Source organism: Macrotis lagotis, chromosome 1 (genome assembly GCF_037893015.1).
Source record: "Macrotis lagotis isolate mMagLag1 chromosome 1, bilby.v1.9.chrom.fasta, whole genome shotgun sequence".
Lineage (NCBI taxonomy): Eukaryota > Metazoa > Chordata > Mammalia > Peramelemorphia > Peramelidae > Macrotis > Macrotis lagotis.
Window position 1 is genome coordinate 695,268,818 of NC_133658.1, and position 17,009 is coordinate 695,285,826.

General features: G+C 33.3%; 1 protein-coding gene across 2 annotated transcripts in view; it reads right to left on the bottom strand.

The window, feature by feature from the left end:
• The window catches only part of CERS6 (ceramide synthase 6), a 334,583-nt gene that overhangs the window by 88,997 nt on the left and 228,577 nt on the right, over positions 1–17,009 (bottom strand). For both annotated transcript variants that reach the window (XM_074215783.1, XM_074215782.1), the window contains exon 5: positions 1,426–1,476. In XM_074215783.1, the coding sequence (XP_074071884.1) occupies positions 1,426–1,476 (51 nt within the window). The remainder of the gene's footprint in view (positions 1–1,425; positions 1,477–17,009) is intronic.

Below are 17,009 nucleotides of genomic sequence, written 5' to 3' on the forward strand. Positions count from 1 at the left end.
ACTTAGAAATGTGGTTCTTTTATTGTGAACAATTAATTTCCAGTATAATTTAATTCTCTAACAGATGACTATCAAATTCTCAGAGTTCTTTAATGCTATCTTTCTAGTTATTTGTATTCTTATCTAATCTGGATAAAATACTTTCGGGAAAAAGAAATTTCCCAGGAAACAGAAATTTCAATTTAGAATTCCATACATAGAATATATATATACACATACACATGATCTTAGACTCCCTCTGCAAAGGGTATTTGATATAAATTCTTAACTCTTGCTTAAACACTTTATCTTCTGATGAAGATAATAAGTATATTTCTTCCTCATTAGCACCATGTTCACTAAAATATAAAATGGCCAAAAGTCTCAAAAGAACCAAAAGAAAGGAGTCCTGTGTAGTGTAACCTGCATTATCTATCTATCTATCTATCTATCTATCTATCTATCTATCTATCTATCTATCTATCTATCTATCTATCTATATTATAGAGTATATACTATAATATACTCTATAATAGTCCTGTATAGTGTAATGCACTTCTGCTTATTTGAAGAAGGGTAAAATATTTATTTGAATACATGGCTCTCATGTACAGAATGTCAAAACTCTTAGGATAGTTTAAGCTATTGCAACTATAAAGTTACTAGCGTTATTATTTTTTTATTAAAGCATAAAATTGCATTAAGACTTTTGGGACTCTGTACATGTGCAGAGAGAGAGAGAGAGAGAGAGAGAGAGAGAGAGAGAGAGAGAGAGAGAGAGAGAGAGAGAGAGAGAGAGATATGTACCATTCCAGATAGATGAAAAAAGTCCTAGGTTTGATATTCAAATCTAGCATGACATAGAAGCAAATCCAATACCAATTTTACTATATTAGTGGGTAGATGCAAAGATACTTCAGAATACAAGAATTTGAAAATTTTCTTCCAATATTGTGATTTCAATCCCCATTCAAACAGCTTTTGGTTGCACAGATGAATTTCTCATCCAATTGGCCAATTCCATACTTACATCCTCAAGGAAGAAATGCTTCATTTGCATTTCTAAAGCCTTCTAAAACCATAGAATGAGAACAATAGCTTGCTACCCTAAAATTCTGTACTTGATCTTTCTTCACAGGCTGTTTATATGTATAAGTGCTGTCATCAACTCCTCAGGCTTCTTTTAGTAAAAAAAAATAGCCAGACCTACCTGTTTAATTGATAGAGGACTGTAATCACTCTTAAATGTGAACCTGTTAGACCTATGCCCCTATATCTATCTGGAACACATACATACCCAGAACCCTTTCCCCTGACCAGAACTGCTTTCTAATACCAGCCATTAGAGGGCACCAAAAAGTCAAATGTTAATGATGAGAACTGGAGAGACTATGTAACGAATATGGGGCATCACAATCTATCAAAGATGAAAGCAGCTTCTCCTACCTGATATGGATAATTGTACCAGCACTGCTTTGTGTTCCACAGCCAGGGCGTCTGGAAAAGAATAACAAAGAAATGCATTTCAGGAATAAAGAAAATAATTGAGGGAAAGGTTACTTATTTAAATCATCTAATTCTAGGGCATATTGCTCTTGTCCCATTTCAAAGGAATTCTTATTGTTTCTGTGTGGATTTGGAGCACTTGAAATTTTATAAATTAGGAGCAAGAGTAATTATCATTCTAGCAATCATGCCCTTTGATCATTGAAGCTATTCCTAGTACAAGAAAAACATCAAAACACAAATATGAAAATGAGGCAGTAGGGTATGCACTGAGATGGATTTGTAGTCATTTATTCACACTCTAACTCAGATCCAAGGCAACCAATAGTACACAGGTGCAAGGTAAGTATGCAGTTAGTAAGTGAAAAAATAATTACTTTCTTCATACAGTTCAATGATCCATATGTATATTAAATCCCCATGTTGTTCTCAATTATCCTGTTTCCTAAGACACTGATCAAATTGGTTCAAACTACAGATATTTTAGAAATTCAGAAATAAAAATAGACACACCCCAAACTTGAGAAAAATATAGAGGATCTTGACTTTTCAACTTTCTCATTATGAAAGCATGAAAATAAATGAAAGGAATGAAGAAGCTGTAAAAATTCAGTTACAGAATTTCTGTCGACTCTACTTTCCTCTATTTGCCCATGGAAGAAAGGGAAAGAGGAGAGAAAAGGAAAAGGAAGGGCAATATAAAGATGCCTACCCTAAAGCACAGAGATCCCTTCTGGAAAGGACTTCTTTCTTAAGTATAACTGAATATTAACTCTTTCTTCCTTCACTCTAAGTTCATAAAAGATGTATCTGCTCCAGGTCACCATGAATGAGTGAAGAAATGGGCTTCAGAACAGCTTGCCCTCTAATTTTGGGCAACTATAGCTTCACTTCTGGGATATCAGTCCTTATAACTTGGATAATGCTTTGTTTTTCTGAAGCCCCACTCTTATAAACCTGGACTCTCTAAGTGATTGTGGCCAAAGTTTTGGAGAATAATAATGGTACCTTATTAGTACTTTTGTGTACTATTTTTTTATTCCATCTTCCCACCCTTTGGAGAATAGAAAACATCATGACCATTTTATAGTTTACCAAAAGCTCAAAAGATCCTCAAGAATAATTAATCCAAAATCATATGTCTAATTTGTGTGGGAACAATGATTGAAGCTCATATTCTAAAAATTTGCATATACTTTTTTGCCCAAATCTATGGTTTCAATCCATTTTTTCTTTGCTACCATTCTCTTTGTTTGCTACCCTCTCTTTCCGACCCTGTTTAAATGTCTGAGATCTAGAACGTGAAGGGAACACTTAAGTATTAGTTTTATTCATTGAAAAGTTTCATATGCTCATTTCTTAATTTACTGGAAGGGGTTTTTAAAAATTTAATCTAATTTTTAAAATTTAGTTTAATTAGATGGAGAGTTTCATTTTTCTTCCTCTTAAAATAATGAAAAAGTCACTTTAAAATATTTTATGGGGGCGGCTAGGTGGCGCAGTGGATAGAGCACCGGCCCTGGAGTCAGGAGTACTTGAGTTCAGATCCGGCCTCAGACACTTTATATATAATATACATATATATGTATATTATATATAAGTATATATATATTTTATGGTTCACATGTGAACCCTCAATAGAGTCCATTTTAGTTATATTTTTTACCAATTTGAACAGGCAGTGGATAGACTGCACTTGAATCTTGGGGGAGGGTTTGCAAGGCAATAGGGTTAAATGACTAGTCCAAGGTCAAACAACTAGGTAATTATTAAGTGCCTGAGGTTAGGTCCTCCTGACTCCAGGGCCAGTGCTCTATCTACTGCACTACCTAGCTGCCCATTTACACAGATTTATAAAAAAGTGTGAATGAGAGCAAAAGAATGAGAGCAGCCTGAGATCCACACTCTGAATCTGAAGCATAATAGCTTTTTTCCATTACACCAAATACATCTGCTTCTAGACATAAGAGACTGAAAGCAGTAATGAGCAAGGCTATAAACAGCCCTGCACCCCATATAAATGGCCAGGATCATCTTTCACCTTGAACAAATGTAATCACTTCATTATGGATGCAAAGCCAGCTTCTCAAAATTATCAGTCTATTGTCCTTGTTTTCTGCCTAATAATTTGTACATATGTAAAATACAATCATACTTTATACATATATACAAGTATATATATACATACATTCTATACAATGTGTATTAATGTTTATACTAAGTGTATTTATCACTTATTCTCTTATTTCATGAAAGACAAAGAGGTCTTCTTAAATCAGTATAGCTATTATTTTAATCATTTATGCTTTTTTAAATCAACTCTTTAGAAGAAATACAATTTCAGTGTGAACAGAACTTGACAAAAATTGAAGAAGAGGTCCACTAGTATTTTACCAGCTGGTGTATGGCAGGTTTGATTTATTTTAATCTTCTAGGATATTTCTTAAAAGTAATATTTTTTCAAAGGTAGTATTGCCCTACTTTCCAACTTCAGTAATACTTATTATTACATGCAATCAATTATCAACAAATTAACATCTTGGAACCTATGTGACCTTGAAGAATTCATCTCACGCATTTTCTGTATCCATAATGTAGGAGATAATACTCTAAATGCCACCTACCTATATCACAAGGCTGTTCTGAGCATATGAGATAACTTATGGTGTGGTCCTCTATAAATCTTAATGCACTACAGAAATGCAAGCTGCTGTGATTACAAAATTCATGGCAATTATTTTTCAAAGACTCTCTATATTAAGTAGGCAAGGAAATGAAACCATACATAAATATGTGCATTCATAGCTACATGAGAAATAATAAACAAATATTTAATGGCCACTTACTATTTAAAAATATAGACTACTTCTCTGGTAACAAAGCACTAAATACCAGAAAAATTTAATTATTCCTCATTAAAAGTAAAGGTTAAAAATAGATCTGAAGAAAAAATTCTTAGTAAAAATCTTAATATGAAACATAAGACAATAGAAAAGGACTGACAGTTTATGAAGTTTAAATTGTATAATAGAAATAGTTTAAAAATTAGTACCTAAATGGTAAGAAGCAATAGTTTCTTGGAATTAAACACTATTTTATTTGGACTAATAAAGGACTGTTTTCATCTTAACTGGATTAGCACTCATGTTTTATTTATTTTTTGTTGGTAGGATTTTTTTTTAATATAGTAAAGATAGTTTGAGGAAAAGGTCCAGTAGGAGCTACCCGCTAGGATCAGATAAGCCTAGAATTATTTCTAGCCAATAGGCACAATAGGCACTATTTCCCACTTACCAACCAAGTAAACCATTTTCTTATACGTACCAAAAATACACGAGGAAAATAGCAAGCAAATCTGTGAAAACCAATTTGCCCATTTAAGGAGGTATAACTTAAAAAGAGAAATCATTTACATGGTATATGTGTTTTCCTTAAAAACTAGACAGTGACAAAAATATAATTTTAACACCCACCTCCAACCTTATATACAAGGTTTTTGAATCCCACTGTTGCTCAACCTTGGAAAATTATACTACATTCTTTAAGTGGTCTAGATATTTCTTCAGCAAAAACTGAACTCGGTTTAGAAAATAATTTGAATATTGGTGCAATATATACAAGTGGAATGGATACTTGGGACTCAGACCATGGACCTCTCTGGGGTATCACTGATTTGACTAAGCACATGAATGAATATTTGAGAATTTGCTTTTGGACTAACCTGAGAAATAAAGGAAATGGAATGTTTGGCAGGCAACATTTCTTACCAGCAAATTTACCTTTTAGAAAGACAGTCTAAGTCTATGGGTTTATTTGAAAGGGGGAAAATTTTGAAAGAAAAAGAGATGAGAAATGAGGAAAAAGGAAATGGAAGACTTTAGGGCACAGAAGAGAAGAAAACTGGTTCAAAAACATCGAAAAAGAAATTCAACAAGGTGCAACATATGAGCCTGATTAATAAGCATAATACTCTACAACTAAAAGTAAAAAAGCCAGTGTTCTATGTTCTTTTCAACAAATCTCATAAGAAAAAAACCATGTATTTACACACAGTATACACTATTAATAATGTATTGCCCCCTCAAGTTATTTGAAGAATTCTAATTCAGTTAGAATCTAGCATGTAAATTGCTGCCCCTGCAGTACATGTAGGCTGTCATTGATATTTTATGAATAATAAATAATTCCTTAATTTAATTTTGCATTTCAAACATAAAAATCACATTTCATTGTAGAACTGACAGCAAGGCCAAGGTCATGTTAAAGCAGGAAAATCCTCAACAATAAATCAATAACACAGATGAAGCAAAATGCACTTATTTTACTGACTACCTGTAATTCTCACTCCTTATCTTGCTGCCAATATTGACAGCCATGGATCACATAGGACATAGACTGAAAAGACTGAGTTTGGCCTAGCAGGAGGGCTTAGGGATAAGAAAAATTCAATACTCATTTAGAGGGAAAAGCAACACTGTCAAAAGTAGCTGTGGCTATGTGGGTAGAAATAATTTCCAAAGTAATCACCAAATGCTGTTATGCCTCAAAGATATTTGGATGGATGGATGAATGACTGGATAGATAAGACATCTGGTAAAATATTGATACATAAATGAGCAGGACTTAGTGAGTATGAACAAGATTATTTTTAACTGAGAAAATGAAATAATGAAAGTAATGTTTAAGGATGCTAAATAGTAGTATTTAGGAAGCCCTGGGGGGGAAGGAAAGCTTGAAATTTAAAGAAAATACTCCAATGACAGGGGTTCTAGGATTAGTACTCTGGAGGGAGTCTAATTAATCACTAACCTCATCGTGAAAAACTGTTCTTCAAACCATATGTCTCTTCTTTTCTATAAAACTCTTTAAAATTTGGTTTTGGGTTTATGCAACCTCCTAGCAAACTGCTGAACCAAGGTTATAAACTACTGTATACTACTAAAAAAAGAAAAGCTTACATATAAGTTTCAACTTGTCACTCTACTGCTTGAAAATCTTTAATGGATCCTTATTTGATATTCCATAAATATTAAATGTCTGTCTGGTTCTGAGGTTCATCTTACCTTACTCACAATCTTACATACATTTCATTCTTACTATTCCTTAACAAGAGACCTTTGCTACAATATTCTCTTTTCTATCAGAATGACCAGAATGACACTTACTCTTTAAGGTCTACCTCATATAAAAGCTTTTCTACAAATGTTTGTTGCAATTAATATCCTTCTTTACTGAATATTTACAGCACTAACCATCTTGAAATTCCAGAATCTCAGTTAAAAATATCAAAAAAGAGGCCTTCTAGTTTATTATCAAAATAAAACCCCCTTATTCATACAAATGTTCATTCAATCTTTATTTAAAGACTTTTAATGGGAGATGGGTCTAAGGATCTATTACTTCCTGATGCTGTCCATTGTGCTTTTTGGAGAGTGTTAATGGCTGGAAAGTTTCCCCTTCAATCAATCTAAACTATCCTTTTACAAAATTCAAAAGATTTGGAACCTCTGAGATAATATTGTCTAATTTCCTATACAACTCATGAATCCTATAAAATTTCTGGTCAGTGGTTATATAATAAATGTATCCAATGATAAGAAAGAAGGTAAACTATATTGATTTGTCTCAGAAAGTTCTTTCTACTACTAAGCTTTGTAGTAGTCTTTCTAAAAAGACTAAAAATTGTCTTTCTAAACTTCATTTTTCCAGATTGGTTGACACTTTCATTATCTAAAAATGACTCTATCTTTGGGGCCCCTAAAAATTCCTTTTTGCAGCTGAAAGCAATATAATACCCTTTCTTATTGATATGAACAGGAGGTTGGATTATATATTTTGGGCATTATTCCCAGTGGAGTTTATAATGCATTACTCTTCCAAATTAAAAACTCAGACCTTGGCTTAGCCCTAAGTAAAAATGAATGTTAATACCAATTACTTGGAGGAAAACTCCATATTTGAAAAAAATCTTCTAGGAAACCTGAAAAACAATGGGAAGAAATTTAGTTTAGACTAAATACAACAAGGAATTCCAAATGGATACATGACCTAAATATTAAAGCTTTCTTTATAAAAAGAAATTAAAAGAGAACCAAATCAGGGATCTACCATCACTAATAGAGTAGGAAGTTCAGAAGGGGAAGAACCTAATAAAAAAAAAAGGATAAAGACAAACAAACAAAAAAGAATTACTTTTAACTACATGAAGTTAAAAAGCTTTTGTACAAATAAAATCACTTCAACTCATATAAGAAGGGATGCTATTTATATATATTGGGAAAATCTCTTTGCAACAAATAGCTCAGTAAAAGTATAATACCTAATTAAACATAAGGAACCAAAGCAAATATTAAGATCAAGAGTCATTCCCCAATGATTAAGTTTCTGAAGGATATGAAGAAACACTTCTCAAAACAATCATATTTTTGTTAAAAATATGAAAAGTTGATATGAATCACTAATAATGAGAGAAATATAAATCAAAGCTACTCTGGAATTTCACCTCAGACCCAGAATATTGACAAAGATGACAAAAGATGAGAATAATCAATCAGTTGCAGGGGTTATAAAAAGGAAGACACCCTAATATGCTATTGTTGCTACTGTGAATTCTTGCAAATACTTAGAAAAATCATTTAGAATTATGCAATTAAAGTGACTAAATTTTCCAAGCCTTTTGGTCCAGAAATCCTACTCTGAGTTATATATCCTAAGAAGATGAAAGGTAGGGAAAAAAGGTCCCATTTACACTAAAATATTTATAGCATTACTTTCTCTAGAAGCTGGAAACAAAGTAAAGGCTCACAAATTGGAATGGGAGAGTACAAAAGCTAGTATGTAGGTGTAATGAAACGATAATAATGAAGAAAACAGAAGCACAGAAACTTATGAAATGATATAAAGTAGAGTAGGCAGAATCAATGTTACAACATGACTACAACAATGTAAAAGAAAAGAACAATAACAATGAAAAATTGAGCACATGTAATTATAATGGATCAAGATTAACTTTGGGGAAAATATGAGAAAATATGTCATACTCCATTTGAAAAGCTGGGGTCTGTGGATATGTTGTAAGACCTAGTTAATGTGTGGGTTAGCTAGTTAATTTGTTGAATTACTTTATTACTCTTGCATTTTTATTATATTAAAAAGGATTAAAGGGAAAGATGAAGAATATATTTGGAAATGAAGAGGACAAACAATTGGTGTAAATAAAAATAAAAATGACATATAATATACTTTTTAATTGTTAGTATTATTGATTTATAATGGGTACTATTAATTAGGACTAAGAGAAGCATTAAAGAATCATTTTGAGGTTTTGAAATGAGGTTAAGTCAAATGACCTCTAATATGTTTTCCAACAATAACATTTTGGGACTCTATGAATTTTATCATTAATAATATCTATATAAAGGATCTCAGAAATGGACAGCAATTTTAACTGATGTTCAGCATTGAGTTTTAAAGTGATAACATCTTTATTTATAAGCTTACTGAAATGAAAATCAATGAAAATTTAAGGAACCACTTTATAGGATACCTAACAGGAGAACTAGGTTAAAAAAAATTAGAATTTTTTAAAGTATTCAGTTAGTGCTTTCCCCCTTGGGAAAGTTGTTTGTCTCTTGTTTCCTTAGAATGTGAACAAGGACCACATTTTTATGTTCTTTGCATATCTGACACCTATTGTGGCATGTGGTTCATTGAAAGTGCTTAATAAATATGTTTTTAACTGGATCCAAAAGAACAAAATTTTGAGGGAGAGCCACACTCTATATTTTGTATCAACATAATGATGCCTTTAGATTTTCTGTTTAAAAAGCAGCTGCAAAAAGAGATAGCATTAGCAGACATAAGGAAGGAAACTATATCCTCCTAAAAATATTATAGATAATAAAGTGATTTCAATACTGAATACATATGTACTCAATGGGATAGCATCCAAATTCTTAGAGGAGAAGCTGAAAGAACTAGAGGAAGACATAGACAACAAAACTCTACTAGCAGGAGACCTCAACCTCCCACTCTCAGATTTAGATAAATCTAATCATAAAAACACGAAAGTTTTTTTTTTTGTTTAAGATACTTATCTGGAGAAGACAAGGGAAACTAGAATATTTCACTGACATTCTTCTATGCAAGGAAGAGTCACTATAATGAAGATATTTGCTTTGAAAACATTTCTTCCCCCATTCCAACCCACTTTTATACAAAGATGATGCAGCTAATCAAACAATAAATTTAAAATAAATTTAAAATTTAAATTTAAATGGTGATTTAATTTAAAATTCAAATTAATTTAAATTTAAAATAAGTACTATAACCTACAAGTTTATAAATCTAGGGCCGGAAGGAACCTCAGATTCCATCTAGTTCAACAACTTTATTACAAATGAGGAAACTGAGGCACAGGGAGACTAGGTGATTGACCCAATACCACATAAGTAGTGAGATTAGGGGTGAGATTAGAAACTAGATCCTCAGACTCCAGAACCATTTTCATTTTACCACACTACTTGTATCTCTATATCCTTTTTAGCTATACAATGCTTTCGAGACTATATCATAAACAAGAATATGCTATAAATTCATACATATATACAACTCAAATACAATGTATATATGTATATATGTATATATACACACACACACACAACATGAATACATATACATTAAAATTTATCTATGTGAAAGTGAGAGAAATGATTTCTCTTTCATATTAAAAATCAACTAATATGGAAAGGAGGGAACTACAAGATTTTTTTTCCTTTCTATTTCCTCATTCAAAGTCCAATTTCTAAAGGGTATTTCTGACCCTGCCCAAAGAATTTACCATACCCAGACCGTCTTATCTAGGTGGAACTCTTCTTTTTTTTTTGATTTTTTTCCAAGGCAATGTGGTTAGAGTGATTTGCCAAAGGTCACACAGGTAATTATTAAGTGTGTGAGGTCACATTTGAACTCAGGTAGTCCTGAACACAGGACTGGTGCTCTATCCACTGCATCACCCCTAGGTGGAATTCTTAACCCCATCAATGTTTATTGTTTTTTGACTGGGTGAAGAATAAAACCTTTAGCATAGATTGCCTTTAGGGGTAGTGGTCTCAGTTTCAAAGTGTTTCTCTGTGTCCAAGAGTAACTAGATCAGAGTCACTATGTAGCACCTCATTTACATATGCTTTGGCAAAAGCTTTAGATTTGACACAAACAGGGTTAAGTGACTTGCTAGTAAGTGTCTAAGGGGGAATTTGAACTCAAGTCCTCCTGACTTCAGGGCTGGCATTCTACCTCCTGTGCCATCTAGCTGCTCTGATTCATATCTAGCCACTGGACCCAGATGTCTCTGGAGGAGAAAGTGAGGCTGGTGACTTAGTACAGCACCTCCCCTCATTCAAATCCAATTCATTTGTATATCATGGTATCACCTCCCTGATGTTATGGTCTTCTTTAAGATTGAAGGCCAAACATCATCATCATCATCATCATCATCATCATCATCATCATCATCATCATGTAGAGAATTATGCATGTAGCAGAAAACAATCTGTAACCTTTTAATGCTTTTAAAATCAGGGAATTCATTGTTTAATGTGAGATTTGTCTCCAGTCTCCTCATTTTCAACTCCAGTCTTCAACCTTCTACTTGATTCCAGGTCATGTAAAGTGGAGGGAGTTTCTCTTTTTCCCTGAGGGCCAAATAAGGGGCAAGGCTATAAAAACTGAGCTGAACCTCTGCTTGGTCTGTCCCCTTCTTTCTAGCCCAGTCAGAGCCCCCCCCCCCCCCCACCCCGTCTCACTGTCTTTCTCTTCCTCTCATTGTCTCTGTCTTCCTGTTGAGAGCTTCTCAGGTGAGTTTGGGGAAAAGGTCAGTTGGAGTAAAAGTCCAAGTTTAGGTGACCCTTGAGCTGAAGGCTCTCATGAAAATCTACTATGATAACACAACTGTGTCATACATGACCTCACTTGTGTGACAGCCCTGTACCCAAACTACTAGGTTACATCCTGCTAGGTTATATCCTGCACAAATTTCTTTTTTAGATTTTTTTTCAAGGCAATGGGGTTAAGTGGCTTGCCCAAGGACACACAGCTAGGTAGAGGCTGGATTTGACCTCGGGTATTCCTGACTCCAAGGACAGTGCGCTATCCACTGTGCCACCTAGCCACCCCATATATCCTGCACAAATTTGAGAAACATGAAGAACTATCTGATACTGTGAATAAACTATCTGATACTGTGAATACACAGCTTTGCTAGTTGTCCTGCTATCATTTCCCACCCAAGTATATGCATGTTTCTTCTTTCTCCTGAGCCAAATTAATCTCCTGGTGGACAGGAGAACTCAATATCTACCAAGCAACCATGCCTAGCCTTTTGTATTCATTATGTCTTAGGTACTTGATGACCCTTCGGCAGGAAAAGTTTCTTTAACCTGTTTACTTTGTTATTTTTCATAATAAAATTCTGAGCAGTCTTAACATCCCAGAGAACAGGCAAATTCTTTTGCTTTTTGTGTGTCCCCCCCCCAAATTCCTATGCTTATCTGGATACCCCCAAATCCACTGCCAACAAACAGAATGAGCCCACCTTTCATTATAATATTAATTTTTCAATTATTAACCAATTACAGTTGATTTCCACCTGTTGTAAACACCCCCTTCAAAGACTTAGAGTCACTTCCACAATTCATCTTTGGTAGAGAAAAATCAAATGACCACCCATTTATTAACTATAAGCTAAAATTTCCCCCATTTGCATATGTAAATGAATTACTTGATTAGAGAATTTTTTTTTTTTTGCTAAAAGAGAATGCAAACACAAACAGGTATGAGAGCAAATTAAGAGGAAGTAATTCGGAAAAATCATTCAATTTTCTGGTCTTACTCTGGGGAGAGCTATACAACAATTACCAGCCTACAATGAGACTAGTAACTGGAATAAGTTCTGGTCCCTTTAAATGTTTTCATTGCCTAAGAAATACTTAACATGTTCAATGTGACTACCAATTAATTCTTAATCCCACTCTGTGAGTCTCCCACATATACTGAAATTGGTCCAGAGAGTCCAATAGTTCTATATAATAATCAGGTTGAGTGGAGTCAGAGACTATTCTTGAGGATGTTGGTTCAGAATGTTTAATCAGACAATCAATTCATAGCTCCTGGAAGAGAGTAGCTTTCCTACTGAGAACAATGATTAGCCCTGGCGGCTGCTTAGTCTTAGAAGCCTTCAATACTTGTCAAGACTCTGAAACATAAGAGAGTGATTTTACCAAGTCAAGGTCTATATATTTTAAAATTATTTTGCCAATGTCCCTTAAAAATGACCATATGAAGAAAAGGCAAATAGTTCCTTCACTTAGCATTTGACCTGCTTGCTACAATTTGAAAAGCTCATAAAAGTGGAACACTAGACTACAACACCTAAATGTACTAAATAACTGTGCTACATTTCCAAAACATCTATCCTGAATCAAATCACCAGCTACTTTCTTTCCAATTATGGTTAGTTTGGGATTCACATAAGACAACTATTTACATAAAAATGTAGTTAAAAAAGTTGACTACTCTTATTCTATGATTGTGAATACTGATGTCAAATATAGAAATAGGTCACAGCCACACTCACACTTGTATATATCTGCTATAACTCATACTTCTGCAGACATACCACCTACTTGTGATATGACAGGAGGAACGATATTTAAAAAAGCACTGATTAAATAGTTTTATTCCCACCTGTTTGGTTGTTGTCCTTCTTGATCTAAGGGAAATAAAATGGCACCACTAATCTGGAGTCAAACTAAAGTGTGTCTGATTTTGGTTAATAAGATCAGTATGAGTTTGGAAAGCACTATCCCAGATCAGGCATAAGTAGTCTATATGAACATTTGGAGTAGAGATGTCTCTAAATTTCCTCATATTTCTTTTGAGCTATTGCAATTCTGCTTTGTTCATAGAGCACAGCACCTTCTTTGATGCAGGCACATCATGCTGGGTGATCCTGTGCCAGTGTCTCTCATGTCTCACAATCAATTGCAAAATTCTTCAAAGAGATCTTAAGAATGTCTTTGTGTTATTTTATCTGACCTCTGTGTGAAGGCTGAGGAGCACTGTAAAATAAAAGAAAGTGTGCTAAATTGTAATTCAGGAAACTACATTCTAATCTGGGGTTTTTTCACAAAGTACCTGGATTACTGTGGGCAAAATGAAAAAAAAAACCTCTCTGGATCTCAGATTCGTTTTCTATCATATGAGGACTTGATTTTGTTAATAATACCTTGGATCCCTTTGAGTTTTGAGTTTGATTCTTCATTCTTCCTTAAACTCTCCCTTTACAATCTCATTTACCCCCATGGTTTGAATTATCATGGTGACTGAAAGATCTTAATTTCTCACCCTGATCCCTCACCTAAGAGCCAAACGCCTCTCCAAACCTAATCTCCCTACTAAATTTTCCATTTCTGGTCAAATACAAAACATTTATTAATTGTCTATTTATTAGGTACAAAATGAAAGACAGTGAGACATTGTGAGAGATAATCTTGGAGTTAGGAATACCTAGGTTCTAGTTCTGCTTTGACACATCTAGATGTATGACCACAAGCATGTGATTCACCTCTTAGAGTCTTCAGGTAATTCTCTGTCTATAAATAAATGCTTATTGGTTGAAAAGAATTTATATCCTATTTAGAAACTATAACAAGTACACCGAGAAATACAATACAAGTTATCTTGAGGAGGGATAGAACACCAGAATCTGGGGGAATATAAACAAAGGCTTAATGGCACATCATCATATCAGTCACAAAGTTTTAAAACATTATTCAGTTGATCCCTTTTTTCATCATCCATATTCAATTAATTAATCAATCCTATTGATTCCAATCTCAAAATTCAGTCTTTGATCAATCTTGATCATCTGATAATTATCAAGAATGTGGTACAACTAACAAGTTCCAGTTATCCAACTCTTCCACCTTTCTGCCATGTAACAAGAGTGCAATACCTCTAGTTGCCACCTGCTCTCTGCACAGCTCTTCATTTCTTGATGTTGATCATTTAAAATGCATTTTCTCCCATATGTAAATGCATAATTTGATTATTTTTTTTTTGCTAAAAGAGAATTCATAGTAGTAGATTTAGAAGAGTTAAAAAATGCCATTGTCTTCCTCTGGGGAGGACACATCAATTTCTAGCCTGAGAATAAGTCAGTAACTTTGTCTAAGAAATACTTGGTATAATCAATGTGATTATCAATCAATTCCTAATCCCACTTTGTTACTCTCCCACAGATACTGAAATTAGTCTAGAGTTCAACAACCATATATCACCAATGCTTATGGAAAGGACATATCAACAACAGAATATCTTGTGGCCTCACTCACTATCTCTTTGACTTTATCCTTTCTCTAGCCTTCTCTCTTCTATGTGTTATATCCTTTCATTAGAATATAAGCTCTATGAAAACTGGAAGTAACTAATTTTTCTATGTGTATCTCCAGCTTGGTATGCAGTAGGTACTTAATAAATGCTTGTTTCAATCATTCATCTCAATTCCCATTGTACCCAGTCTAATTAAAGTTCTCTTCACTACATATAAACTGTTAACTTGCTTCTGAGTCATTTCCCTCTTCCATTTATCCTGCACATAGGAAAAGTCTTCCTAAGAAAGCTTCATAATGTCTCTTCATTGCTCATAAACATTTAGTAGCTTCTTTTTTTTTTAGTTTTTTTGCAAGGCAAATGGGGTTAAGTGGCTTGCCCAAGGCCACACAGCTAGGTAATTATTAAGTGTCTGAGATCAGATTTGAACTCAGGTACTCCTGACTCCAGGGCTGGTGCTTTATCCACTGTGCCACCTAGCCACCCCCAGATTTAGTAGCTTCTACTACCTCCCAAAATAAATTAAAAATTCTTTAAATAAGGATTTATTGATTACCCATATACTTAAAATCTAATTTTATACTATTTCTCTTCTTGTCCTTTGATCTCCAAGTCATACTAATCCTTTATGGTTTCCTATTCTGCTCATTTGCCCCTGGCAGATTTGCTAATATTGTCTCCTATACTTCAGAAAAATTTCCAACTTCCTAATTTTACCTGTTGAAATTCTTCTACCATGACCAATTCAAGTACTACCACTTTATATGATCCCATAATCAGAAGTAAATAATCTTTCCTTTAAATGAGTATTTATAGAGTTTATTTTTAATTTGCAATGTACTTTTTCTTATTGTCTGCTTTACATTCATTGGGTCAATGGATTTTTGGGGAATGTAGAGATGCTCAAACTTTGTCTAATTGTCTCAAATTAGAGAAAAAGAAATTAAGCCTCAGAGGGATGAATTTATTCACTCAAGGTCACAAATAAATAAATGAAGTCATAAGCACTTTTCTTTAATTTAGATAATAATCAACAGAGGTATAATTTACTAACATGACAATAGATAAAAGATTAACTAATTGAAGAACAAAATCTTCCAGAACTTGGGTAAAATTTTACCATGTTTAAAAAGAAAAGAAGTGTGCAATTCAATAAACTTTATAAACAACTACTTTCTCCTAATGTCATAGTAAACCACATTATAAACCATAGAAATATATACTAATTAATGTTATCTGGAAAGATGCTGATGTGATGCTGATTTTTTTTTTTTGTTGACTACAGTGTAAGTTCCAGGGTGAAAATTATTTTGCCTTTGGATCTAGAACAGAATTTTACACAGTATATATTCTATAAAAATGTTTTCTGAATAAAGAATTTCCCTGCTCTCTTCACAAAAACAAATCCTGTTTGCCATGCTCTGGCCATGGTGCTGAATATAAAAGGAGATGCCAACCTGGGACTCAATCCTAATTTTATTACTAGTCATTCCAAGTCACCAACCAAACCAAGCCATACTAAACCAAATAAAAACTTTAATTTGTTTATCAAAGTGAAGTCAGTCACTTTCATTCAGTATATTTCATTGTTTTATTATTCAGTACAATGGAAATTATGCCTTTCAAAACTCTATATTAATTATGACTTGAGCCAAATTTTGAAAAGCAGTTATTTCTCAGTATGCATTCTTTCTATAAGTTTCAAATGAATCAATACATACATATATGTGTACATGATTCATAATTTAAAATACATTTTTGATAAGACTGTTAAACTTGACAATGTACAAGTTAGAAGTTTGAGTTTTTTCAGATTAAATAATTTTTTTTACTATACTGAAAGGAGATAAGGAAAGTTCAGTATCTAATTTCACACAGTCATGCAATGTGACAAACTATTCATTTTGAAATGATATGTCTTTATTATTTACTTCTTTGTTGTCAGAAAATTTTGCTTCTAATTAAACTACAAAGAAACTGATCTTTGTATAGCTAGGATTTTAAGTACCATACATTTGATTTTAACTATCTACTTTCTGGTTTGTATTTCCACTTTAAGACTTTCCCAAAATTGCCATGGATATTCAAAACAAATATACCTTTCAATATCAAAGCTAATCAAAATACAATATTCA